The 26408-nt window shown below is 44.5% G+C and overlaps 2 protein-coding genes across 2 annotated transcripts in view; one reads left to right on the plus strand and one right to left on the minus strand.

Annotated features, from left to right (window-relative positions):
• Positions 1–1288: 1288 nt before the first annotated feature.
• Positions 1289–7752, minus strand: LOC119381656 (endothelin-converting enzyme 1). Its single transcript, XM_037649430.1, has 3 exons — positions 7525–7752; positions 3914–5950; positions 1289–1297 (listed from the first exon to the last, which is right to left on the minus strand). The coding sequence occupies exons 1-3, from the start codon at positions 7750–7752 to the stop codon at positions 1289–1291; spliced, it is 2274 nt and encodes a 757-aa protein (XP_037505358.1).
• A 4895-nt stretch (positions 7753–12647) lies between these two features.
• The window catches only part of LOC119383152 (centromere protein I), a 37426-nt gene continuing 23665 nt past the window's right edge, over positions 12648–26408 (plus strand). Inside the window, exons 1-8 of the mRNA XM_037651169.2 lie at positions 12648–12776; positions 13856–13987; positions 16127–16245; positions 18511–18615; positions 20180–20275; positions 22806–22889; positions 23790–23882; positions 24660–24722. Coding sequence (XP_037507097.1) covers positions 12734–12776; positions 13856–13987; positions 16127–16245; positions 18511–18615; positions 20180–20275; positions 22806–22889; positions 23790–23882; positions 24660–24722 — 735 coding nt within the window. The 5' untranslated portion in view covers positions 12648–12733. The remainder of the gene's footprint in view (positions 12777–13855; positions 13988–16126; positions 16246–18510; positions 18616–20179; positions 20276–22805; positions 22890–23789; positions 23883–24659; positions 24723–26408) is intronic.

The following is a 26408-nucleotide window of genomic DNA, read 5'->3' on the forward strand; positions in this document are numbered from 1 at the left end:
TTCGGGTGCTTATTGTCGACCATCAGCGCCCGGGCGAACTTGTATTGGTCAATCATGAGCGGCGGATTGCCTACAACGCTCTTGAGTGTCTGTGGCTGCCCTGTGATGACCGAAGAGCGCTGCTTAGCTGGCGCATCGGTGTCAGGAAAAAGTGAGTCGAGGTTGGTGATGGGCTGGCCAGTGAGCGGCCTCGCCAGAGGCGGTTGTGGCAGCGGCTGCGCTGAAAGCAGTGGCTTCGACGACCGTGGTTTGGGCTGCTGCTTCGACGAGGGCGTTATGGACTGCTGCTTCAATGATGGCGTTGTGGGCTGCTGCTTCAATGAGGGTGTCGTGGCCTGCTGCTTCAGTAACGGTGGTGTTGGCTGCTTGCCCAACTTCAGTGACGGTGATGTGGACTGCTGCTTCGATGACAGTGGTGTGGGCTGCTGCTTCGACGAGGGCGTTATGGACCTGTGCTTCAATGATGGCGCTGTGGGCTGCTGCTTCAATGAAGGTGTCGAGGCCTGCTGCTTCAGAAGCGGCGGTGTTCGCTGCTTGCGCAACTTCAATGACGGCGGTGTGGACTGCTGCTTCGATGACAGTGGTGCGGGCTGCAGGTGGCCCGTCGAAGAGGCGTTACTTGATGCCATAGTGCCGCCTGGCTTAGCGCTTGCAGGTGGTCAAACGCTTCGACTTATGGCTGGGGTGGATAGACTCCACAATGAAAGCTCCCAAAGTAATGACCTTGTTCTTCTTGTCGAGTAATGATGCTTACCCACTACGGAATATTGTCCACGGAGCGAGCAGTAACATCGGTATACGATACAGTTAAACCTCGATACGACGAACTTCATATAGCAAAATTCTCAATATATCAAAGTATTTCACTTTTCACAGCTTGTGTCTGAACCCCATGTGTCTTAAACCTCAATATAACGAAGCGCGTTAGTCTGGGATTTCCGTATAACGAAGTTTCAGTGCTGCCACAGGGGAAGGTGGAGGCAATAATTTTAAGCTGCGTCTGGGTCAATGGTCGTATGGTTGAGTTGCACGCGGTTTTTGCGAACGCATTTTACAAATCGCGCGCCACAAAACGGAGTGCGACTGCGGAAGCGGATTCCGGGGAAAGAGTGCAACGCCGTGCTTTCCTTGTCTTCGGAGCAGCGGAGAGAGGCTGACACATGGCATGAGGGAATATTGTATATTCCTGATGTGAGTGCTGACATACGCACTCATACTTGAGCAAACATTTAAGAAACTTACTCTTTCAAAGAAATTTGTCACTCGTGTTTGAAATCCCGAACTTATTTCAGGGAAACTGCATTCGACAATGCCCACAGACTTACTCAACACTGGAATCATTTCATCAGTCACCAGAAGGAAAGATTCAGGCTGCGGTGTTTCCTCACTATCTACAACACTCAAACACACAAATACACACACATACTTCTTAAATGGCTCCTCAAGATCGGGCACGAAACGCCAAGCGCATGCGGCAAGCCAGACAAAGCGACGCATGTCGCGGCAAAAAGACGCACGCTGCTCGTGGAAACCAGGGTGTCGGAACGAAATGTTTTTCGTTTCGGTTTTTGTTTCGTTCCACCGCAAAAAGTTCCGTTCCTTTTCTGTTCCGGAACGAAAATAAAATGTTCCGTAACGGTTCGTAACGTTTTTATTTTTTATGCAAAAATTTGAAGTTAAGGTAATCATAAAACAATTTGGATTTGTGATATAGTTACTTGCCCTCGTCTTAAGAAAGTGGGACAGGGGTAAAACCCGTTCTTCCCACGTTCTTCAGAGGAGCGGAAGTAACTGTACCGTCAATTCCTACCAACTAGCACAAACGAGTATACCCTTGAAAGTCGTAGTACTTATTTTCTGAAAAGTCAATTACGATTTTTTTAGCGGGCTGAATGCTTTGTGTCAAGGGAGTGAGCACGATCTCAGAACCAACACGTCATTGAGTCTGCTTCCTGATGTGCGAGACCGCTGTTTCAATTATGGGCGTCCGGAGGGGGGTTCATGGGTGGGCGGCTGCCCCCCCCCCCTGGAATTTCGGATATCTTTCTATGCAGTAGCAATAAGCTGCACACGTTCGTTTGCACACAAAAGGTCCGCACGTGTGAAACGGCCTTCAGGATTTCCAGCCAACTTTGCACGTTATTACATATTATTGACTAACCTTGCCAGTCAAGTCACGATAGTACACCCCCCCCCCTCGCATGGGTGCACCCCCCTGGAAAAACTTCTGCGGACGCCCTTGGTTTCAATAACAAATCGGCGGGCCTCCGCGGAACAAGCAGCACAGTCACAGCGAAAGCTGCAGAGCGGCCTATCCAGAGCGCGTTGTAGACTCTCTTGGGGCAACTAATAGAAGTACACATGCAAGGTACCCACTACTCCATAAATCATCACAATTTTTGTGAAGTAGCGAAGCACGCTCTATGCCATTTTTCGTCATTCTTCGGAGCATCGTGGCGCCCGCTAGACATCTTTAGGGCATTATGTACACTTTGTGCTGTGGCTGATGACGATGAAAAACTAAGGCTAAGCCCTTTGTAACAGGTTGGAAGCATTCAACAACCGGCTTGTTGCGCAATTCGCATTGTGTGACGCCAAATTATCATTTTACTCTTCTGCCACGCTATATCACATATATTAACACGATTCCTTTCCCGATATGACGCGTGTATAGAGTATTTTTGCTTTGGAGTTACAAGCACCAACGTGGCACGGTGGTGGAATACTCGACTGCCACGCAGAGGGCGCGGGTTAAAATCCCATCCGATACTAGAAATTTGTTCCTCATTTCATTTTTTTTTTTCTTATTTCACGCGATAGCGGTTACGGACACCGGCGGCGGCGGACAACTATGGCGCCAAAATGAGCTGTTGTGATCTCATAACAGCTTTCGCTATTACAAACGTCAGCGCCGACAATGCCCTCTCCACGCTCGCCTGCGTGACAGGCGCGCAAATGTCCACTTTCGTAATATAAACAACTATGGTTGCCACTGTTTTCGTTTTTCGCACAATTTCAACATATGTTTGCTTTGGAATTCCTGCCTCAGGTACGGGTTTAATACTGTACCCTGAGACATGCATAAGTGCTCACGTTGCATGACGTCAGTAGTTCCAGATTGCCAAGTTTTCTCGCGAACCGAAAAGCGATTTAAATTTCGGTTTCACTCCGGAACGAAATAGATAAAGTTTCGGCTACGTTTTCGTTCCGGTCAAAAATATCGTTTCTTTTTTTTTTTCGTTTTTCGTTTTCGGTTTCCGTTCAGTTCCGACACACTGGTGGAAACGTTAAAGAACTATAGGCAAAACGCAAAAGGGACTTCACAAAACTCTGTGCCTTGTTGTACTTTTCATCGCAATTCTGTCAGCTCTGTGCCGTGTGCTACACAGCTTCTCTGGTCATCAACCTTCACAGGGTGGAATGGCTCTTGAATTTTTGAATTTTTCTGTGTTGGCAGTGAGTGCTGCCACTGTTGTATAAAGACATGCCCACCTTAGAGGCAAGCAGGATCGAGTAAGGTCATGCAAGCACTGCTTGATCGCATTATTTCGGCGCTGAGCCGTGCTCCCAATTAGGGTTGCAGAAGTTGCGCCTTTTCCTTTCCTCAACCTCTCCTCCTCCGCCTCGCATTATTTCGCTATTGATAGGATTCGTTACGAAACATTTTCGCTGTGGTGCACTACAATGTAAGGAACCTATTTATACATAATGGTGTGTAGTGTGTGTGATACTTGAAGAGAACTTCAACACGAGAACAGTTCCGAAATGTGACGACATACATATGTGCTCAATGGGTGCCCACAGCCGCAAAATCACGAGGGCACTGAATTTTGGGGCGCATGGGAGACCCCTCAAAACATGAAAAAGCTGCGGCAAAATTGGCGTCATGTCTGAGAGGCAAATTGCACCTCGCCTCCGCCGTTTCTCTGTCCTCTCCACACGTTAGCAGGCATCCCAGGACGTAGAACAGCGCCGGCTGGGACAAGCGAGGGAAATCTTCGAGCACGGTGTCGTTAGCCTTCGAGTCTACGCGGGTACCCAGGGCCGTCCACAGCACATCCCAGGAAATCACCGCAGCCCGAACGTCGCGCTCGATTGCGCTGAAATTCCGAATGGGGCTTTCATACGCCGCTGCGAGGCAGTCTAACGTGCCTTCGACTTCTGCGAGGAGCGCCTTGTTGCAGGCGCGCCTTTTGGAGACGAGCTCCGTAATTAACCTCGAGACAAGGCGGGAACCTAGCCCGGCGAACTTGACAGCCAGGGGTACGCCCAGCGAGTACCACGGGGCATCGAGGTAACTCGCTTCCAGAGGTCTGCTCCAGGCGCGGGCATAGTTGACGTCCACGATGTCTCCGAAGCTAGACGGCGTGTCGCCGCTCATTGCTGTGATGTAGCCACCAAATTCGGCCGTTCGCATCCAGTTGGTCAGGGCTATCGACGTCATGTCCGGAAAGTCCGCGTAATAGCCTTCGAAGTAGTCAGGCACGGTGCGACTGAACAACTCCGCGTGCACTCCCGCCAAAACCTCGTCGCTGTTGAAAGTGCAATTAGTGTTCTGTGACGTCGTTCGCAGAACGACCTTGCTGAAAGACCGGCTAATCGTCCGCATCAGAGCCACGATATCCTTCCCGACATTGTCGTCGGCGACGTAGGCCATGTACGGGTACTGAAGGGCGTAGTGGAAGACTCGCTCGGCGTTGCGGAAACACTGCCACCTGTGTCTTTGCAGAACGGTGCTGCGAGAAGCCGCGTGTTGCGCCGATACGATGCGCCCGCTTGTGAACGGGACGAGCGCTTGTATGCAGAGCCAAGAATAAAGCTGCGCGAAATCGGCCTCTCCGAGCTTCTCTTGGAGGTTAAACAGTGCCTGGAAATAAGCACCCGCGTGCACAACGACCGGCATATTGCGTTCTTGCGGTATGCTCAAGAAAGCTTCGAACGCCTTCAGCCAGCGGTCTTTCGAGATGGCTCGTGAAATTTGGTGTATGGAAGCTGTGGTATAGTACCAGACACTGTCTTCGTCTTCCTCGCTGTCGGCGAGCGAAGAGCTCAGGAATGTCACCAAAGTAGACTCCAAGTGGGATACGTTCATGAACAGTTGCTCGAACTCTGAGGTATTTTCGCTTCCTGAAAAACTCTCGTAAATGGCGCGAACGTATCCGTCGTATTTTTCGGAAGTTGCGTCGTTCAAATGACGCTTCGACTCTTCCAGAAGTGTTTCCGTGTTTTCCGGGCTCTGTATTGACACTCGCTGTTCCACGCCGTATTCCACTGACACGTCTAGAAGCACGGGAATCTTAACCACTTGCGACATATAAAACATGGCCTTCAACACGTCAGGCGTGGATCCATTCTCCGTGAACGACCCCAAGGCAATGCCACCTTCAGCCAGAACGCGCTTGACGTCAGCAGTCTGGTCGTCCGAAAGCGCGACGATGTTGTCGCACGCGAGCAGGTGCGTGGCAGCCTTCTGAACTGCTGTCTGGTTGCTGGCAGCATGCTTCGACGGGATGACGACGTTTTTTCTCGCGCGTCGAGTGACGTACCCCAGGAATGCCGAAGCGAGGACTTCCGCGATGGTCTTGCCCGGGTACTTGTGCGACCAGGATCCGCACACATACGCGTGGAAGTCGTCGCAGGGTTGCACGTTATCGTCCAGGGCGTTATTGAGCAGCGCTCCGATTCGGCGGCAAGCTTCGCTGCGGCAGCGCCTCACTCGCAATGGGCCACGGGGATCGGGCGGCAGGTGGTACCGGCCATATCTGCTCCGACTCTTGTTCCAAGCAAGCACGCCAATGAGGAGCGCGACCGAGATGGCGGCTACCAGGAGCACGGTGGAGTTGGCCAGGAGACAGGTCTTGCCTGGACTGCGCTGTGGCGACCGCAGCAGAGACGTAGTGGCCGGGGTTCGCCGAACCGCGTTGGGGTCCGCTTTCTCGTTGCAGAGGTCCTGTAAGCGCAGAGGTCATAGTGTGACATATCGTTGACGTCCAACCGTGTCATGTGAATGATGCGAAGCCAAATCACCAGCGTAAGACCAAGTACATAAAAGGCAGCTAGAGGTACATAAAAAATAGACACGAGGTTCAAATACTCAAGCGACGTCAAATACGAAGCATAATTCAATAATACAAGGACGAGACGAATTTGTGAGCTTGAAAATTCGCGGGAACCGAATGCAAAATTACGCTTGAGATAGCAGCCTAGTTTGCTTGATGCAAAGCTGTATAAGTAATATTGTTGATAAGCGACAGCAATGCATTAAAAACTATAATAATTTCTGGGGTCTCGTGTTAAACCAAGCTATACTGTTTTGAGCCACTTGAACGTGCACCTGCAGATCCGAGTACAAGGGTGTTCTTGCACTATTGAAGAGCTTTGCAAAGTGAGGTTTGTAATTTTATCGGCATTGCATATTGCAACAAACATTCGTATTACTATTAAAGGGGTGAGCATGGTGTCATGTAAGCACAGGGAGCATGTACGCAATTCGCTCGATGTCCACACAAGACAGACTTTCAGAACGCTGGCGCGATCAACAGAGCAAACAAATGTCAGCAAACGCATCGTGTTACCTCTAACTTCTTTAAAATAAGGGGAGCTACAACCAAGGAGGTTGAATCTCCTTGGCTACAACATTCGGTGCACGAGGATCCGGTGGCGTCACCGAGGACAGCGAACACCAAGCATCCATCTATCACGGCACGCTGAGCCTTCGAACCACCCCAGATTACTTGCAAGGCTGGGTGCGCTGCCTTTTACGACCGTTGCTGCGCGGAGCAATGGTTAGGCTGCTCTTGGGTTGAAAGACCAGAACATTGGCGTAGTCATAGGAGGTGTTGGGGGCTCAAACTACTTTTCCGCAATTTTACATTTTTATGCACACATACAAGCGCATGCACGAACATATATAAAGGGCGGCCGACCCCCCCCCCCCCCAAAAAAAAAAAAAGAAATTAGACATGAAAATATTTGGCTACGCCTCGGCTAGAGAAAGTGATCCTTGAAGGAGAGGAAAATGGCGCTGTGCTACATATACAACGCCTCCTTTCACCCCCTCTGCCACGCACGTGCTTGCCCGACAATCATATGACCGGGCACGTTCACCGTCACCGCCCCCCCCCCCCCCCCCCCCCCCCATGTTCGCGCTCGCGATGATGGCGTGCTCCTTTGCAATATTTTCCTCTATCCCACTGTATGACGCACGTGACGCGCGTGACAGAGTCTTGTAGCATTTGGACCTTTTACAGACCAGCACACCAACGTCGACATTAACGCCAACGGCGTATTTTCGCGTGTTCCCGTGACAGTAATACTGTCTCCGCCGAGGAGTTTTAGTATTCATGCGCTCTCTCCATTAGCAATAACGTAACTGCTGTTTCGTCTCACCCTCTGCCGCAAGCTCATGCTGAGGTTCCGGGCTACACTTCACTTACACAAAGCAAAGTTATTCTTATGGAAGACAGGCTAAGTCACCACAATACGATTATAATGCGGCGAGAGAGAGCGCGGTCGCCGCCTCACCGGTTTCTGGTCGGTGGCATCCGGCTCTTCACGTATCTCTCCGCCGACACCTCGCAAGGAACGTCGGCGCTCCCTGGCCGGAACGGCATCCATCGCCACTTCAAGGCGCCTCGCCAGTTCCGGATCACGATTCACGTCCCTCAGCGAAATAGACCGCTCTTGGCGGGCGCGTGGTGATCCCCGCACCTCTTTGGCACCGCCGCTCTTCATCTCCAACTGCTCTGCCATCGCGGTGACCTATGGTATCACGCTGTAACGAGTGGCGGGTAATTTGTGCCGCGCGTTTAGTCAGGTATATAGCGTTGTCAGCAAGCAAGAGGCAGAAATGTGAAATTATTCGCATGCAGTACCAGCGGTGGTGAACAAAAAACATGAGATGCAGGATTCTAATACAAACTGGTTGCGGCGAAACTGATGAGTGGAGACCGGATTTTAGGCAAATGACTAGTGTGTTCCTCGCACTCCTACTTTGATATATGAGCATGAATGAGAGGTTACGAAGGGCTTTTATAGTGTTTTTATAGTGCCTATAATGCCTATTTCGGCATTTATGCCTAAATGCCTATAAATGTCCTGTAAATGCCTATTTTCAAAATCTGCGCCTATATGAACGTTATTTAGCCGTCAAGTTTCGCTTTCGGCTGCAATTTCAGACCGTTATTCATGTTAGCGGGCAACATTGTTCGGAAATCTATGGGGTTCAGACCTAGTAATCTAGCTCAACGAACTGCCAGAAAGCAACCCCTAGCAGCAGTGAAGTGGAGAGAAAGACGAAATTCCAGGAGAAGTGGGACGCGCCGGCCAGCATACGCCGCCGCGCTGACATGGAGAGTGAATAGCAAAAGAGGAAAGAAAAAAAAAATGTAATGTGCACGTGGCTTTTGTTCGGTTTGTAATTTACTCTCTAAGGTGTTCACCACCTGGAGAGAAATTGACTCTGCGCGATTCGATCAGGCCTAGTAGGCATCTTCAGCGTTCTGACTATTTGCTCCTGCTCTGCCCACCAGTGCCGAAAAGAAAGACACCCACGAGTGTGTTTATTCGACAGTGGACCATGCTACAGATTAAACAGAGAGACCGTGTTCTGCGAACTGTGCGGAAATAAGAACCATCACACGGCAATGTTCAACTGTTGGCGCCTTTGTGCCATCATAAACAATATTTTTTTTTGTTTAATACAGGTCGCGCACGTACTTCGTTTGAAATTATTCGCATTTACGTAAAAATTTGTTGTGCCTTGATTTACGATGTTGGACGCCGAAAACGTTGTTTTGCGTGCCTATTTTTGGCGCCTAATACGCGCTTTTTTAATGACTAAACATCCAGATTCTACTGATGACGGACAATCGGCAGCGACGACGGCGCGAACGTGCCTGCAGGTTCCATAGTGTCGAAATTGATAAAATATATGGTAAGGTTAGATGATTAAACGATTTCCTCTGGGTTGCTGCTAGCATGGATGTATACATCTGGGACCGAATTCACGATACTTCTCTTCCGTAAGTGAGTTTTCCCATTAGTCAGCCAGCTTCGCTAATGTCCCGCATCGTGATTGGCTGAAATATACTCTTCCGAAAATTTTTAGCGGCAAGACGTTTTTGAAAACGACTCGGGTTATTAATTAGACAAATTATCACACAAGTTAGGCTATAACTATTAAGACGAAATAATTGTGCGACTGATCCAAAGCAGAAGGCTGCAAACGCGCCGTTCGACCTGGTCTACACAATGTATTAATTACGATTACTCTACATTGAAGAACTGGGCACGCGTATTCACCAAAACGAGTTACGCAAAAAAAAAAAAATCACACCATCTCCCGCTAAAGGGGACCGTGAGGCGATGCGAAGTAGCGTTTCGGCATGTCGAGCCCGCGTTTCAGAGGGGGACCGGAGAGGGGGAGAGGGAAAGTAGAGAGGGGAGAGGTGGAGTGGAGAGGGCGAGGGGATAAGGAAAGTGGAGAGGGTGTAGGGGGAGTGGAGAGGGGAAATAGGGAGAGGGTGAGTGGAGAGGAGGTGTGTGGAGAGGGTATGCGCATGCACAGTAAGGGTGGTCACGCCGCACACCACCACTACCACCACCACCGGATTGAACTCCGCCATAAGATGCTTCGCATCTAAAAAGTTCGTGAGATATTTAGTCCAATCATTACATGCAGGACGTGAAATTAAGCAGCTGGCCGGCCAGTGGCAAATAGCAGCTGACAAAGAGAAATTTTGTGAATAACGGAAAGCGCTATGTGTTACGCCCTTAGTTGACCACTCATGACTTATGCGCCTCACCATGGGGACAGGCTCATAAGTCTCGATCTGGCCGGCTTCTTGCTCGCCCGACATTGAGACGTAAGCATGACCCCACTCGTGAGACTCAACTACGTACTCAAGCTGCTGCTGTCAGGCCCTTACTAGGGCGTGATAGCAGCACCTTTTCCGTCTAATCAGTACGCTCTTCATCCCGAAACTTGCCCAAGTTCACTACGCTGCAAAATTTAACAGCCACACCCTTTTACATTTATGAAAACACTTAATTCGCATGGCGTGCTTCAGGTCCTCCATTGCAGTCAACCGTCTATATCTTTCGATTAAGAAATGTAATTGGCCTAATTTTCATCAGTTGTCTAGCGACAACCTCGAGTCATCTACAAATGTACACCTCTGTGGTAAAAACAATCCGGACGAAATCATTTAAATCTAAGGAATTTCACATGTATAACGTGAAGCACCAGTTATAGATTAATAATCTGCGATCCGATGGCGTATGGCTAACGGCAGAGGAAGGCACGACCTAAGCTATAGTTTAGGAACACAAATTGCGTTTAATGCTTAACTCTAATATTACACCCCGTCATACATCCCGCCTATGGTTATTCATGTGACTTACCTCTATACAAGAGGTTGCCTGAATTCGCCAGACTCGAGTGAAGAGACCTGTACCGTCCGTGTGACTCGCTTCTTCTTCATCCAACGTGCATATGACTTGCGTCTTGATGACGACGATGATCATGACTCATTTTTCATGATGGTTCGGCGCGTCGGCGCTGGGTCACTGCAACAGGGGCATAGATGATGCCGTTTTTAATAATATAAATAAATCAAGGAGAATGCCATGTTAATACTAGAAGTACATATTATTTTATTTCTTAATTTATTTATTTCATCTTCACTTATTTGTTTAATTCTTTCATTTAACTCTCTTTTCTCTCCCTTTAGCATACAACAAAGAAATCGTAAGCACCACTAATATTTTCGCTTGCCTAGAAATTATCTTTGTAGGATTTTCTTTTTTTTTCCCCTTTTTTTCACAAATTCCATGGCCGCACGATTCGTGTCCGACCACCGTGGTGGGTTGAGCCATTCTTCTAGGAACCAACCAAACAAGAATCGGGTGACACGAGGATGTGTTAGGAGAGGCATTAAATCTAAGTTGACATAATATATCGAATAGACGATGGTACTGAAAGCGGCAAGTGGTCAGAGTAACAGATGGCAAGGTACTCAAGAAATGATAACTCATTAGGTAGTAAGGACTTCACGATTCAAATAAGAATCAGTTTCATCGTAATAAATGTGAAACAAAAGGAATGACGAAGTAAGGAACAATAATACATGGCATAGTAATGTTCTTCTTTCATTTATACGGTAAAAGAAAAGAAACCTATAACCCATTGTTGCATTATCAGCAAACACATACGACAATGCTAAGGACTTTTAGCAATAAGCCTGAGTGTGATGACGAGGCAGGATGATGAACGAACTTTATTTAATTAGCAGGAATAAAAAAAAAAATAGCGCAGCTTGCACTAAGCCGCGCAAGGTTTGGTCACAGCAGAGCTTGTGGGCGCCTAGCTGGTCCTGGCTTGGCTAGGCTTCTACCCTCTCAATTCTCTCTTTCCCACACCTTGCTATACTATTGCCACGTGCGTTTCTTATTATTACTTTTGCTGTATTCGGTTTTCGCCCACAAAAAGAACTTTCAGCAACGCTCAGCGCAAACCGCGCCTCATTGTTCGAGAAGCTTCGCGATGATTGTAGATCATTTTGTTCAGGGGCGTAGCCAGAAATTTTTTTCGGGGGGGGTCCAACCATACTTTTTGTATGTTCGTGCGTGCGTTTGTATGTGCGCGTGCATATATACGCAAGCAAAACTGAAAAATTTCGCCCCCCCCCCCCCTTGGCTACGCGAACACTCGAGCTTGTTCTAGAGATTGCGCGACAACCAGCGATAACGCTGGAATATTCTACGGCACATGCATAAATGCCGACGCTCTTCACCGCTTGTCAGTTGATCGACGGTCGACGCTCTGTTCGCCGCTATCAGTGCATTGCTGTCGTTTGACTTTCAGTTTCCCGGCCACAAGTTCGGCCAAATAAACAGTTTCATCTCGGACGTGCTGACTGCTGTCTTCGTCGACGTCACGACCCCGTGACATACCCCGTATGTATATTATACATATGGCTATGCTTGCTCTCGCCAAGAATTTTTTTCAGCAAGAATTTCTTTCTTTTTCTATATGCATTTCTCTCTCTCTCTCTGCACTCGTTCTCTCACCCACCAGAGTAATTGCATCCCACGCCGGAGAAATGGGTCCACGTGTTCTGAAAGAAAGCGCGTGCTGGTTCATGATGATGATAATTTTCTATCTACGACACACGGCTGACAGCAACGTTACTACACCAGTCAATCCACGAAGGCGCGATGCACGAACGCGCCCTTGTTTTGAATGTAAACATAATAATGTACTTGGACATAAGTACATTCAAATCAAATTAGCACCAAAGTGAGGAAATTTCTGAAACTTAACACTACACTACTCGGTTATAATAACCAATCTCACCCATGTCTTCAATTCATTAAACGGTCTTCATTACTGTTGGCTGACAGGGCACCCGTATACGTTCAAAATTCGCGCGTCATAAAACGACCGATTGTAGTGGTCTAACCTGAGCCAACACCGCGTTCACAGTAGTTGAGCACAACTAATTTTGAGTTTTATTAACGTACAAATTTTTAAAAATTTCTTTATTGCAAACATTCGATGGAAGTTTACCTTCGTCAGTCAAGAACGTTGGTAAACATGGTTGAGAATGCCGCTCCCTCATCTGCATCGTCATCAAACGCATGTCTTTACAGTTTGAAGTATTTGAAGCGCCGAGAGCGAGCGCCGAGCAGTTTGCTGTATGTGAAACTTTTTGATCAGTAATTGTAGGCAATGGCAGCTCGTGCTGAGAGAGCCGTACGTTTCCTTGTGTCTGGTAAGTGGGGCTCTAACCTAAAAACTCAGAATAGCGTTTTATACCATGTAACATGGAGCTCTGAGACTCGGCCAGCAGATCGCGCGGCGTCCCTGCATTTTATTACGTTGAGAACAGCACTCGTCATTCTCTAAATAATGAAGGTTTACCGCATAGGTATTCGAAGTTTATTCTGACCTCGGTACATTCCGCAAAGGACGCTTCACACGCGGGCTCCGCCAGAATGATTGCGTCCTGCACAAGCGTCGGAGTTGTCATATGAGTATATGGGGACGCGTGTTCAAGTACTTTTCGTGGCCTCCACTAAGTAGAACGGATCCTTTTTGACAAGAGTTATTAGTAACTGTTTACATAGTGATGCCATGTTGATCGCTCGATGACGTGAAACTGGCATTTGTTGACAAGGGATCTTAGTTTGCATCTAATGCTCCGATGATCGCTGTTTTCACTGTGTTTTCCTTACAAAATTTAGTGGCGCATTTGTCGCGTGTCGAGTTCTTACGCGGGCAGGGACACGCGGGTTGATATGAGCCAAAGGTGCGTTTAAAGACAATTTCCTCTTAGTTCATATTGGAAACAACACGCCTAACATCTGTATTTTCTCTACGTAAATCCACTCGCTTACTTTCAGTTTCACAGCAATGTGAGATCGCATTGGTTGTTTTGTCAGCTCGTTGGAATTAATGCGTTATGATTTTGTGTTTTGCTGCCATTTGTCTTCAGCAACAGGGTTTACAATGTTTTGCCAGGTCTTTTCTTGCATGCTTTTGCAAGCATTGTTATCTCTATTCCTTGATTATCTATTCAATGCCTGTGAAAGAATGTCAAAGCACCACAAGGATGTATTATTTTTTATCGCTTTTTTTGCTTTGTGGGGGAGAGAGTTTTTCAAGCCTTTGCTCCAGGTAAGATTTACCAATTTGGTTTTCCACAAATGTTCCACCTAGCTTGATATCTGCACAGTGTATAAATGAAGACATGCTTACAGCTACACATTATATCCGCAACTTCACTTCTGATGCTAGTTGTAAACAGCTTGGCTAATTCTGCTGAACAAATTTTGTTATCCAACATTGTAGGAAATGGGCAGCTTGAGAGTTCGGAGCAAACAATGGAGCATGTTCGCAAGCTGCGAGTGTTTGCCAGAGAGACTGGTCTCTCAGCAGATCACATGCAGCAGTTGAGTACGATCATCAGTGCACCTAGAACACGTAAGTTTTCTGCATATTTTGTCTTCTAAGCAAGAAAAAAAGAAGAGTCACATGACTTCAAGACTATGTGCTTTGTTGACAATTTGAGCATCCGCTTGATAATGCCCAAGTCTTGACATTTCGCCTCATTGGAGCCCTGCAATTATGCATGGCTGTTGTAATGCTTGCTCACTTGTCATTGCTCTGTACGAAATTGGCTGGCTGTAATGGGCATAATTAAACATATTTAGACGTACTTTAGGTTGACAGAGGCTGAGCTAACCTGAACAGAAATATGAAAGCTGCAGTAAATACCCATTTGTTATTTACACCTTAATTCTGTGTGTTTACTGTAACATTCAGTTGCATGTTCACTTTTCTTAGAAAATTCTTGTCTAACACTGAGATAAGCTGAGCAAAACATGATAGTTGTAGCAAAAATGTTTTTACTTCATTACAGTGTTTTGCTTTCTATGACCATAACTGACCTGACCGTGATAAGGTGATGTGTTTATAAATAGTGGGTCATTGCAGACATGTTATATGATGGCATTATGATATTACTCTTGTTAAAACAGATTGCGATCTTGTGCCTAATTGCAAGGGATGGTTTTACAGAATCGCCTGTGCAGCTGAAAGCATGGAGGCCTTTCCCTTTCAATGTTGAGCTTGGAGCTCAAAAATAAGTTATCGCAGCATTTACAAATGTTTAACTTCTTGTTTTTTTTTTGTCAGCATTTCATATAAAATTTCGTTTATTTAAATAAGACAGAGTGGCCACAGGAAGACAGAGTTAATGAGATCAGCAGAACATCTTACCTGTCTTAGTAGCTTATTTAATGCCCATGGCTTTGCTTCTGTTAATCTTGGTGTAACAGATTCTATCCTAGCTTCGACGGCAACATTTCGATAATTGCGAAGGGGATAGATTCTCGTGTACTTGTACTCACATGCAGGTTAAAGAATTTCATGTGTTCAAAAGTTATCCAGAGTCCCTCTATACAGTGTGCCTCACAAGCCTCATAATCATGTCATGGTTTTCGCACGTAGAGTCCCCACAATTTGATGCTTAAGAGTAGTGGAACAATGGAAGTTTTTGTCGAAAGCCAGCCTACTTTAAGTGGACTTGTTTTCGCTTACAAAAACAATCCCCTTGTAAAAATGTTGATTCAGCGCTGCAAGCATTTTGTGTACAACCACTGTTATTCACTGCATGACTCTGATGTACCTGATGACGCTACAAATGAATAGTAACCAATGGAGTGTTTAAAAAAAGAAAGCTATACTGCAAAACCGATCATATTGTGCATTTGGTGAAGGTGACTGGACACATTGAAGGTTGTCAACATCCCGCAGTGCAATCAGATATCTTCGAGACATGTCCGTGCTTCGTGCACAATTTATCTGGTCACCTGACTTGGCTTCCTGGCCTGGCCTACACTTACGAAAGATGGAAGGGCAATTACTAATATGCTTACCACTCAGGGAAGTCTCGTTTCTTGCTCCACAACATTAAGCATTGCACTTGGCATTATTATTTTACTGTTTCTCTATGACTTTTTAGTTATCTACAGCAACAAAATCATATTGTGTCTTTGCTGTGGAGCACTGTTGATGGCTTGCACTTGCTTGAATGACTTTTCTTTAGATTAGTTAAAGTACATCTGTAGCACAGTGTGTATGGCATGAAAAACTGTCATTGTTGTAGGGTTATGCAGCGAAAACACCTGGGCCACTTTTCTCGTGTGTTTTGCTGCAATTATGCTAGTTTCATACTTCAGTACACCAGCTTAATGAATGAGTGTGGGTTTGCTTCCCTGCAATGATGGCCATATTTCAAGGTGGATGAAATGAAAAACAAGAAAAGGATGCTCGCGTGCTTAGATTTAGGTGTATGTTAAAGGAAACCAGCGAGTCTGTATTATAACGGAGTCTCCTACTCCACCATGCCTCATCATGGGTTCTATTCATCGTTCCGGTACATTGTGTGAAGAGTCCCTTGTGTGTATTAAAAACACCCGAGAGGCTTGAGATGATTTCAGAGCTCTCCACTGATGTTCCACTTGTTGTACCTGTAGTTCATGAACCTATAAAGTGCGCTGTTGAACCATCCGAACTGGGGAGCTGTTCTTAGCGTCTGAACTGAGATGTGATTTCCAGGTTCCCTCTTGGCAAAGCCTCTTCTCCAATGCATGGTGCCAGCGGAGAATGTCACTAAGCAAGTCGTCCTTGCTTTTTCTGGGGCGCTCTGCAACGATTCGTTGTCCCCTGCTGTCAAGGTGAGTATAACTAATTTAATTTTTCTTGACCTATGTGTAGGCTCTGCCACAAAACCAGCTTCCTTAACGATGTATATAGTTGCTCGAGATTTTTGTGCACATATTACAATAGCTTTAACAGGCACAGGCCGTAAGGATAAAGAGTTCTATCGCAAGGATACTTTCTTGAACCTGTATCATCATGACTGCTAAGCTAGGTTTGATATTTGACGAATGTGAGCTAGCTTCATGATGATAAAAAGTGTGCCAAAGGCGATTTAAGGTGCCTTCAGGCCACTGTTAACAGTGGAAGGGAATTGTTACATAAACCAAGCTGGTAAACTGCTACTACTGTTCACAGTGGTTCTGGCAATCTGCCTTTATGATTTTTCTTAGCACAAAGCGCAACGGATGACTTCTGATCAGCTCAGTTATGTGCCTTATAAGGTTGACTTGACCGCAGGAAGCTTGTCCACAACACAATGTCCTTAGTAACATTTTTATATGCTTGAGCGAATATTTATTGTTGGTAGCTCAGAATACCAATTACTACTTAATAACTGGTCCAGTTAAGCTGTACTAATGCACCATTCGTGGCAATGAACAAGATGTTCGAACCGTTCTTGATGTGGAATGGTATCTGGGATTTATGGAGTTTATTACCCTTTCTCTTCATTTTTTTTCTTCATTCAGTTATTTTTATTTTTTGAGCCACCGCGGTAGCCTAGTGGTTATGGTGCTCAGCTGCTGACCCGAAAGAGGCGGGTCTTATCCTGGCCGTAGTGGTTGCATTTCGATGGGTGCAAAATGCTAGAGGCCTGTGTGATTTCAGTTCACGCTGAAGAACCCCTAAGTGCTCGCAATTATCCGGAGACCTACACTGCAGCGTCTCTCATAGCCCGACTTGCCTTAGGACGTTAAACCCCATGAACCAAACAACCGTTCATATTACTTTTTGAAATATTGTGACATGACTCAGCCTATATCCTTTTTATCATTCACCTTAGCGATTATCTTGGCAGTATTGAATTGTGTAATGCATTCTTTTTTTTGCACGACTTTTTACAGCAATCAGTATGATTAAATTTTCTACAGTAACATTCAGGGGTAGTGTATCCTGCTGCAACATATACGTTCTTTGCCATTTTGATGAAGACCACCTGTACACTGAAATATATCTCTGAGAATACATTATAAATACTATCAGTTAGGCATATCTTTAAAAGTTTGATTTTTTCTTTTCTGTTGTGATGAAAAAGATTAATTCACATTATTTGTGGGGGAACCATTTCTCCATTTTACTATAAAGTGTGCAGTTCTTTATATTTTTATATGGCCACTTTGCTAAGCACTGTTTTTGAACAAAAGGTTCCTCACAAAACAAGTGTTTCTTGTTTTATTTTCTTAATTGCATTTCTCCTATCTTGCTGAAAAATCCTAGTTTTCATCATTTTGCTGAAATAACTAGATATATTTAAGTGCTATTTATTGTGTCGTCATCCATGACTTTTACTCTCCGGTTTGCTTTAGTGCTAGCCACACACACACAAAACAAAATCAAGGCCAGTTCCACCCCAAGTCAAAGCTGTACGAACTGCAGAGCATTGATTCGCCTGTGTTTCCCTTGTGTTTATCTGCTATGTTAGGTATTTTGTGTTCTTTTCTTGTGTTCATCTGCTCTTTTCTGTTCATTTGGTGTGATTGAGTGATATTTTATATCCTTTTCTGTTCTATTCTTGTGATTATCTGATTTGTTCTACGAGGATCTATTTTCTGTTCTATGGTCTTTCCACTGTTTTTCTACTGTTTGCTGCTCCAAGCGCTGTGCAGTTCAACTCCCGGTGCTGGCATTTCATCTCCGCTTCTCATTTCCATAGATCTGTGTCTAACTCCCAATGATGCTGGCATTTCACTGTCGCTTTTCTGGCTCAGAGAGACTGAATTAGCCCTTCTGCGATGCTGGCATTCATGGGCAGGTGTGTGCTGGCGTTTGAAACATGCAGCCTGCTTGGCTTATGTGTATCAAACGTCGGACCTGCGTGACGCCAACGTGAGACATGAGACGGCGACAGGGCAGCCCCTTAAAACTGCTCCGCATTAAAAAAAAAAAAAACAATTGTGTGCTTAGATAAGTGCATGTTAAAGAGCTGCAGATGGCAAAATTAACCTGGACTCTCTCCCACTAGGGTGTGCCTCATATCCAGATCATTGTTACAGGTTGTAAAAGCGCATAACTTAAATGAAAGTAATTGCTTTACTGCATTTCTTTCTTTCTTTTTTTAATAGAGGGACATCATGCAGTGGATGGTTGCAGTGCACCACTTGTTCGACAACAGCTGCAATTTGGTGCTGCTTTGCAGGTGTCTTCTAAGGCTTCTTGACACATCACTGGTATGCTGCTTACAACTTGCTGGTCTTTGTGAGCACACTTAATGACAAAAAAAAAAAAGAACAGGTGGACCATAGGCAAGTTGCAACTCACAACTGAAGTTTATTCATATCGAACAGCGTGCATATAAAGAGTCAACAAAGATGCACAGACTACTACGCATAGGCAAATAGTAAACTTGAGGTTTGAAGCAAATAGCAACTCTGTCGAATAAGTTTGACTCGGATACACTCAAGCCTCGATATAACGAACACGGATATAACGAATTATCGGTTATAACGAAGTAAATTAAGAATAGTCTTCTTATAGCTGCAGTGTTACGAATAAACGTTTATAACGAATTTTCGGATATAATGAAGTTATTTTCGTGGCAGATGTGACTTTGTTATAATGAGGTTTGAGTGTATTTTGTTGAACAGTATATTTCACATATTATCAAGAAAAATTAGCATTGTTGTCATGATGAAACTATCTTACACAATATTTTTAAGAATTGGAACTTGGCTTCTGTGTATTGAATACTACTTTTTTCGTTTGAAGTGAAAGTCAACGTCAATTAGAATAGTAGTAGGGTGCAGATTATAAGTGCTAAAACACATAACATTTAAAATTTGCCATACGTTGTTTGTATAAGCCCATATAGCAGGATTTTAAATTTAAAGTAAGAGCTGTAATCGGATCGGGGTGCCAGTAACATGTTCACCAAACCTGGGAGTGTGGCTTCGCAGGAGTGTGGATTTTCTTTGAATCAGGGGTTTTACAACATAGTGGCTTCACGCTGCAGTGAAATGACCTGTTTAGGTGGGTCATAAGCGGCAAAATACATTCTAACCATTGGTTTTGAATACTTCGAAATTTTGGGAATTTTAAATTCGTGTTGAAGCGAACTCAAACACTGTAATATTCGCTCGAATATTCCAAGCACTCGAATGTTTGGACTGGCCTGCCGAAAACGATTGCCTGGGAATGCTGCTCTAGTACTGCAGCCCTCATTACATTGTAAGAATACTTGCATAAAGCAGCTGTCAACCGGGAACGGCGTGATAGATACTGGCATGTGTTAAAATGTGTCTGGTATGCAACCATTTAATGCAGCTGTTTAATGTCAATTGAAGCAAGTTGTACTACTGTATTCCTGTTCAAGAGATCTCACGCCAATGTGCACCTGATTGTAGCACGTGTTGTCGAATGGACAGATCATGCGGTTGCCCTGCATCTCGTGTAGAATCCGTGAGGCACGGAGAAGATCGAAAAATTATTAAGCCCCCCGCCACCTTTGTCCCGCAGAGTACCCATTTTGGAAAACCACTTTGCTGGATCCACCCTACCGTTTAGCATAGCGTTGGCTCCCGTCATCCTCCCGGTATTTCAGAAAACACAAAATATCCATAAACTATGGATCTGTACATGTGTCGGTGCTTTCAGAGTGGAACGCAGTGAACAGATGTCGTTTTGCCTTCGTCTGCTTGTCCCACTCGAACAATGTGATGGTTCAATGGCTGTGGTATTACACTGCCCAGCGCGAGGTCACATAATTGTGCTGTATGTGGTTCTGGCCTTCCGCAGTGTGGTGATGCGGTAACCTTGATGCTTCTCCTGGCCTCTGAGAAGACTGCCACGTCGTTCACCATGTCCACGATTTACAAAGCAATGCAGAGAAAGGTGACTGTTAGGACTTTTGACATTGTGCAAGCATGTTTGAATAGTGTGCATGAGCTCTTTATTTTTCACAGCAGTACTTATGGTGTGAAGAAACTCTGGCTGCTTAAACAACAGCATGGAATTATACTTCTCAGAGACATGGCTGAAGCTTGTGCTACGCAATGGCATTGTGGAATTATACATAGGAATCCCGGATTAGGTACACCGACATGTGAATGTGACAGTAATACACTAATGTGCACACTAATCTACTTTGTGAGGTTGCATGGATTCACATTCAGATCCAAATTCTTCCTTTCTTGTCTTATTGAATGGCTGCTGACGACATGCTTACTTTTTTATCATATAGTGTTTGTGTTTTTGTCCCAATGTTCTTGCACTATATAATATTTTTTAGCCTGTTGAGAGCTTCTTATACCTTTTACAGTGACTTTTGATGACTCTGCATACAGCTTGCTATGATAATTTCCACCTTTCTGCTGCAACATTGCTTTTCTCATTTCTTTGTGTGTATGTGTCAGTAATTTTTCTGATGTGTATGCATGCTTGCTATGGTCTGGGGTGATAAAGTGAGTTTTGAAAATAGGTTTGTGCCCTGTATTAAAGCAATAGAAGGAGGGAGACAGCAAGCAGACAAACTGCCTTCACTTAATCTTATCAGCCATTTGCAATTGTTGAGCACTGTTATGAAGATCTCATAACGTTAAGCTTGTGTGAATATCACTTTTTTAAAATTTGAAATGAAGCCCATGTGAATAGTAATTAGTCTTGAATAATTTCGAAGTGAATTTGAATACGTAGTAGTATGATGCAAGTTATCAGTGGTGAAATACGTTACATTTTAAAATTTTCCATACGTAGCCCGTATAAGCCTGTACTATTACGTGCTTTTAAGCTCAAAAGGAACACTAAAGGCAAATAGCAATTTATGTCAGAGTGAAAGCTCAATGTATGACAATGTCTAAAATGGCAATATTATCAACAGCAGTGCCCTACTTGCCGAGAAATTAAGCTAAATGTATCACACGATGAGCGCCACGAGCGGCACATTTTGGAAATGATCCCGATGACGTGAGAGAGTTCGACTACAATTAATCACTCGTAATCAAACTAGCTGCAATAAAAAAAGAACCTTCCGTGCATCAAGAGACGTTATAAAATGCTGCTTGTTGGTTTCTGTTTGATTCATGGAAAAAAGAACCTCTTTGGCGTTGCCATGGGGAACGGCGCGCGTGGTTCAAAGGTTCCATTTTCGCCGAACTGCGCTTCGCCCGGCAGTCTGCTTCGCTGCTTCGCTCACGTGGTCGCGTCTCAGTGGTAGTTTCGGTATCGCGTACTGCCGCGTGTGTTTTGCGCGCTCGTGAAAGTCGCTATGACAGAAAGTTCGACAAAATGCCACATGCATGTGATGTTGCCGGATGCCCGAATGGCGCACGCCGCCAGTGAACGCCGCCGCTCAGTAAAGGCGGGCAACGTTGGGCACGGCAGCAGTGACGTGAGAAACACCGCTTTCAGGCGGGTGATTTGAAGTGCACTAACGCGATGCGGACCACTAAAATGTGATTTCATTTCAAAATAAGCACTTCCTCTGCACAAAAGTAGCACTGCAAGGTTTCTAGACTGTTATTTCAACAATCAACGTCGACTTAATATTTGCCTTTAGTGTCCCTTTAAGAACAAAAATTAAGGTATAATAGCATGCACACTTAACCTTGAAGTGTGGCCTTGCAACAGTATGGATTTTCTTTGGATAGACTGTTTCATGGCATAGCCGCCTCAAGCTGCAGTGAAACCATCTTTTCAAGCAGGCTACTTGCAGTAAAATATGTGTATTCGTTCGTTTGAATGCTTTGAAATTTTGGAAATTTTTAATTCCTCTTGAAGCGAATTCGAATAATGTACTGTCCGTTCGAATATTCAAAGCGCTCGAATATGCGAACAGGCCTACATAACGTGAGATGTAGGACATGTGGTTCGCAGAGTATCTACCACTAACCATTTGATAACGCAGTACTTGTTCACAGACTGTTGCACCAGTTCTTTCTGTCCAAATTTTTTATTGCAATTGTGAGTAGTATAAGACTGTTTGCATACACGGACACTTGTGCAGCACCACACGTTCGTATCACGTCCTGGCATTGTGCAGCAAAAGAAAGGGAATAAAGATAATGATAGCATTTGCACTGTGCAGTGAAATGCAAACACAGCAGTATAACAATGGTAACACCGAAACGCATGGCAGTGTAGGTGCACCATGCTGAAGTAAAGTGAAAACCCGACAAGTCAGGCCAGTTTGAAAATGGAAACTGGACACAGATTGTTCCGAGAATGTGGATGTTGTTCATCAAAAAAAATTGCATTAGTGTAATTACGCTAAGTACCTTCCTTCTCTGTTATGTCTAGTACCTTCCTTCACAGTTTCGGTCACATTGATAGAAACTGTTATATCTTTGATGATTGCAGTCTGCATTGTCCTGCAGTGCTAGCTTGTTCATGACAAAGCTTGAATGCTGGTGTTGTGGCCTTTCAGCCTTCCGACGAACTCCTCTATCTTGCCTATGTTCTCGAGAGGTGCTGTTTTGATCCAGGAAGTCGCAAGGTTATCGAAGACGAGGTGAGTACTGTCCTATAATTTACGCGATGGCCTAGTGGTTATGATGCTCGACTGCTAACTGGAATGTTGCAGGAATGAATCCTGGCAGCTGAGCCACATTTACATGGAGGCGAAATGCTGGAGGCCTGTGTACTTAGATTTAAGTGCAAGTTAAAGAACCCAGGTGGTGCAAATTTCAAAAGCCCTCCACTGCGGTGTCCCTCATAATCACATTGTGGTTTTAGAACGTAAGATCTTAACAATTATTTATTATTATTACTTTAAACAGATCATATAGGGTAGGCGTGAACATCGTTGGATAACAGGTGTATCTTTTTATTCTATGCCTGAAACAAGTGGTGCATATTTTAGCAGATAACAGAGAGTAGCTATTGTGTGCTTGTAACTGATTACAGTTTTGGTTTATTGTTAGCACAACTTTTGCTGCATTCATTCACATAAGGTTCAGGTAGGCATAGATGATATTTCACATTATTAATGCTGCTATGGCACCTTCCAATTCAGTGGTTTCAGTGTACATGTTTTGAGTGCTAAAGTTTGAATTTCCCCATACGGCATCTCTCTTTCTTGCAGTGGCTCCAACTTGCGCTACTTGTAAGACTGATGTGTTGGATGCTTATAAATTTTACTAAATTTATGATGACTTGTGCCATTCTGTAATGTTCAAGTGTCAACAATAAAGGAAATGGAATTGCCAGAAGGCCTGCTTTGCAGGAGAAACTCAGCCTTGAAATAGTTGAAAACATGTCACTTGAAGGGCTGTTCACAAAAAGTGTGGTAGCTTGTCAATTTATCTTTTCCCTAGTCGTGTTTCGATTTACGTACGCCCTCAGTGTACTTTTGCCTCTCTAGAATGATGTATGACGGACTTGCCTCGCTTGTTTACTGTTGTCTGTTCAGAAAATGGATGCCATTGGCTCAGTGTGGGAAGTACACGTGCATCAGTTGCAACAGGAGCTGTTTGGAAAAGTCAGGCATCGCTACCGCTCAAAGGTTTCATTTTTACGCTTTCTTTTCCTTTTTCCACTGTTGCTGCATGAACTTTTTGCTTGGTCATTGGTTATTTGACGATACAATGGGGCACAATATTTCATATGTACCTGGACATGAAGTGTCATCGACGTGTCTGAATTGGTTATGATTACGCAACCATTAGCAAATACTTCATGCATGAAAGTTTGCAAGAGATGAAAAAGATAGCTTTCAGTGAATAAGTGTTCAGCTCTGTTCAGTGATGTTTCTCACGGTTTTGGAATGTCTATAGTAAACTGCTATGGGTTCACTCTGATTTTTGGTTTTCGCAAATGCTCATCTCTTTGACAAAATTTGAAAAGCAGTAAAGGTAATTCGTTTGTGTTGTACAGAGTCTACTCTTAAAAGCAATTCACGATTTGTACGAGCGAATGTAGGAAGCACAGTTTCGATATTTCTTTAAGGTAGGTGGCCGTTCATGATCTCGATCATGAAGTTTGGTGATATGGTTGGCACACGCTGATTATCGCATTTGTCTCATAGGCAGACCATCACAGAGGGTGTCTTGAATGCTGTAAAAGAAAGCGAACAATGCTTCGTGTGACTGAATAATATTTTGCTTACATAATCACACATCATGAACGTTCTATTACCATTTCCAAAGAATGTTGCAATAGTACTCCTTGCATTTATATTGTGGGCAAGTGTGGTATGCAAAAGATGATTATTTTTTTTTCAGCTATTAACGAAATGGAGACGGGAAGCATAAGTTTCGTCTGTCTCATCCTTATTTTATAGGAGCTGGGAATGAAGTGTACTGGCATCGACACCAGCAGTAACCAACTCTCAGAAGCCTTAGAGGTATGCCTATTCACGATATCGATCAGATTCTGCTGAATGAGTGGCAAAATGCAATGCTAGTTTACCTGTCTAAACTGTTAATAACACTTTCGTGGCCGCACCTATTCCTGTCGAATGGTATGTCAACGATGACTTCGACTTCAAATTTTGGTGCTCTCCGAGTGTTTCCGGACAGCTAACGCCATTTAAAGGGTAAAAGAGGCAGTATTTTATCAATTTCGCTTCTCAGTTTCATTTTTCCGACATGGGGGGATTTTTAAAGCTTCTTCTCAGTCGGGGAGGTGAGCGCTCGTGGTTTCGTTTACGGCTTCAATGTCGCTCGTAGGTACTCTACGAAAACGGCGAATTTCGATGGATTCCAATGAATCTGAGCATCAAGCTCTGGGTGATGGTAGTAGCACTTCGATTCGTCAAACTTCAGTACGGGCAGCGATAGTGCGTCAAACCACTCAGGAACATAGCAGGTATCCGCGAGTAAGTTTTGCTCTCTCCTCGGGCCGTTTTATTGCTGCCGCATGTTGATGTAAATGTATGCCGTGCATACTAAAGGTCACAGCTCTTATCTGCAAGGTGTCAACTTCGTTTGGGTGGGAGCATGTGGCGCCGGCTGCAGAAATAGCGGAGTTCTCTCCCCGAAGACGGCATGGAGTGGACCTTGACCTAGCGTCCCAGAGTGCCGTGCGGCGGCTTCTCCGTGTTGCTTTTCACTGCAGAAGTCGTCAGAGAGATATGCAACCACACAAATAAGTATGCGTGGATGCGTATTTTTGAAAAGCCAACGAACAGTGAGCCAACCTTTGTTTCACTGTGTTGAGAAACTGCTTTGCGCGGTGGCATGATAGGCACTAGCGCTTATATTTTTGTATGTATGTAAATAATCTTTGTACTTACAGAGTTTATATTTGCATTATTATTCTATGAGGGCTTTGTGTTCAAAACGTATAGTACATATTTAGATTTTTTTATGTTTACCCTGTGCAGAGTAACATTGATGTTTCTATGATTTTTTATTCTTTTTTTTGCATTTTATTGTTTTGATAATTTTGTGATGATATTAGAAATAAATTTGTTTGCGATTAATACTGTTGGAAAGACCAATTCTTCCTCTGTCATTTGATACCCTGCCCTTTTTAGCATCAGCCAATTTCTTTGGCAGGAAGAAAAATATTTCCTGGACTGATTACCCAGAAACAACCGATTTTCCACGGTCATGAAAGTGTTAAACTATTTACGTACTTGTGAGCTGGTAAATATGTAACGGTTGTAATATATAAGTAAATATATAACTGTTGCTGTTCTCATATCATAGATAGACATATGTGTAGATTAATGTGTTCTTGTTGTAGGTGTAAATTTTTTTATGCTGTCAATTTACCTTAGATTGGATGGAAAGAGAGAAGAAATGACAGCGCACCACTGTGATATCCTTACATGATGTCTGCAGTCCTGTCTACATCTGAGAACTATGCAGATTCTGCTCTTACTATAGTAATACCCGCATGACACAGGCACAGAAAATGATGTCAGCTTAATGCCTCAAGCTTAATGCCGTTTGCTTGATTCCTTACAGACAAACACTGATGTCATTCGCTACTTACTGCATTTATCAGAACTCATTGGACTGCTAAATACGTTCTCTCAACGCCATAGCTGCACAGCAGAGCATACATAAATCATCTGACATAG

Source organism: Rhipicephalus sanguineus, chromosome 2, assembly GCF_013339695.2.
Source record: "Rhipicephalus sanguineus isolate Rsan-2018 chromosome 2, BIME_Rsan_1.4, whole genome shotgun sequence".
In the NCBI taxonomy this organism is placed as follows: Eukaryota; Metazoa; Arthropoda; class Arachnida; order Ixodida; family Ixodidae; genus Rhipicephalus; species Rhipicephalus sanguineus.

Bases quoted from the DNA above. Each gene is read 5' to 3' on its own strand.
- LOC119381656 (XM_037649430.1), bottom strand. From the start codon at position 7,752: ATGGCAGAGCAGTTGGAGATGAAGAGCGGCGGTGCCAAAGAGGTGCGG. The intron at 5,951-7,524 runs GTGAGGCGGCGA...CTGCGCTTACAG, and splicing joins ATGCCACCGACCAGAAACCG to GACCTCTGCAACGAGAAAGC.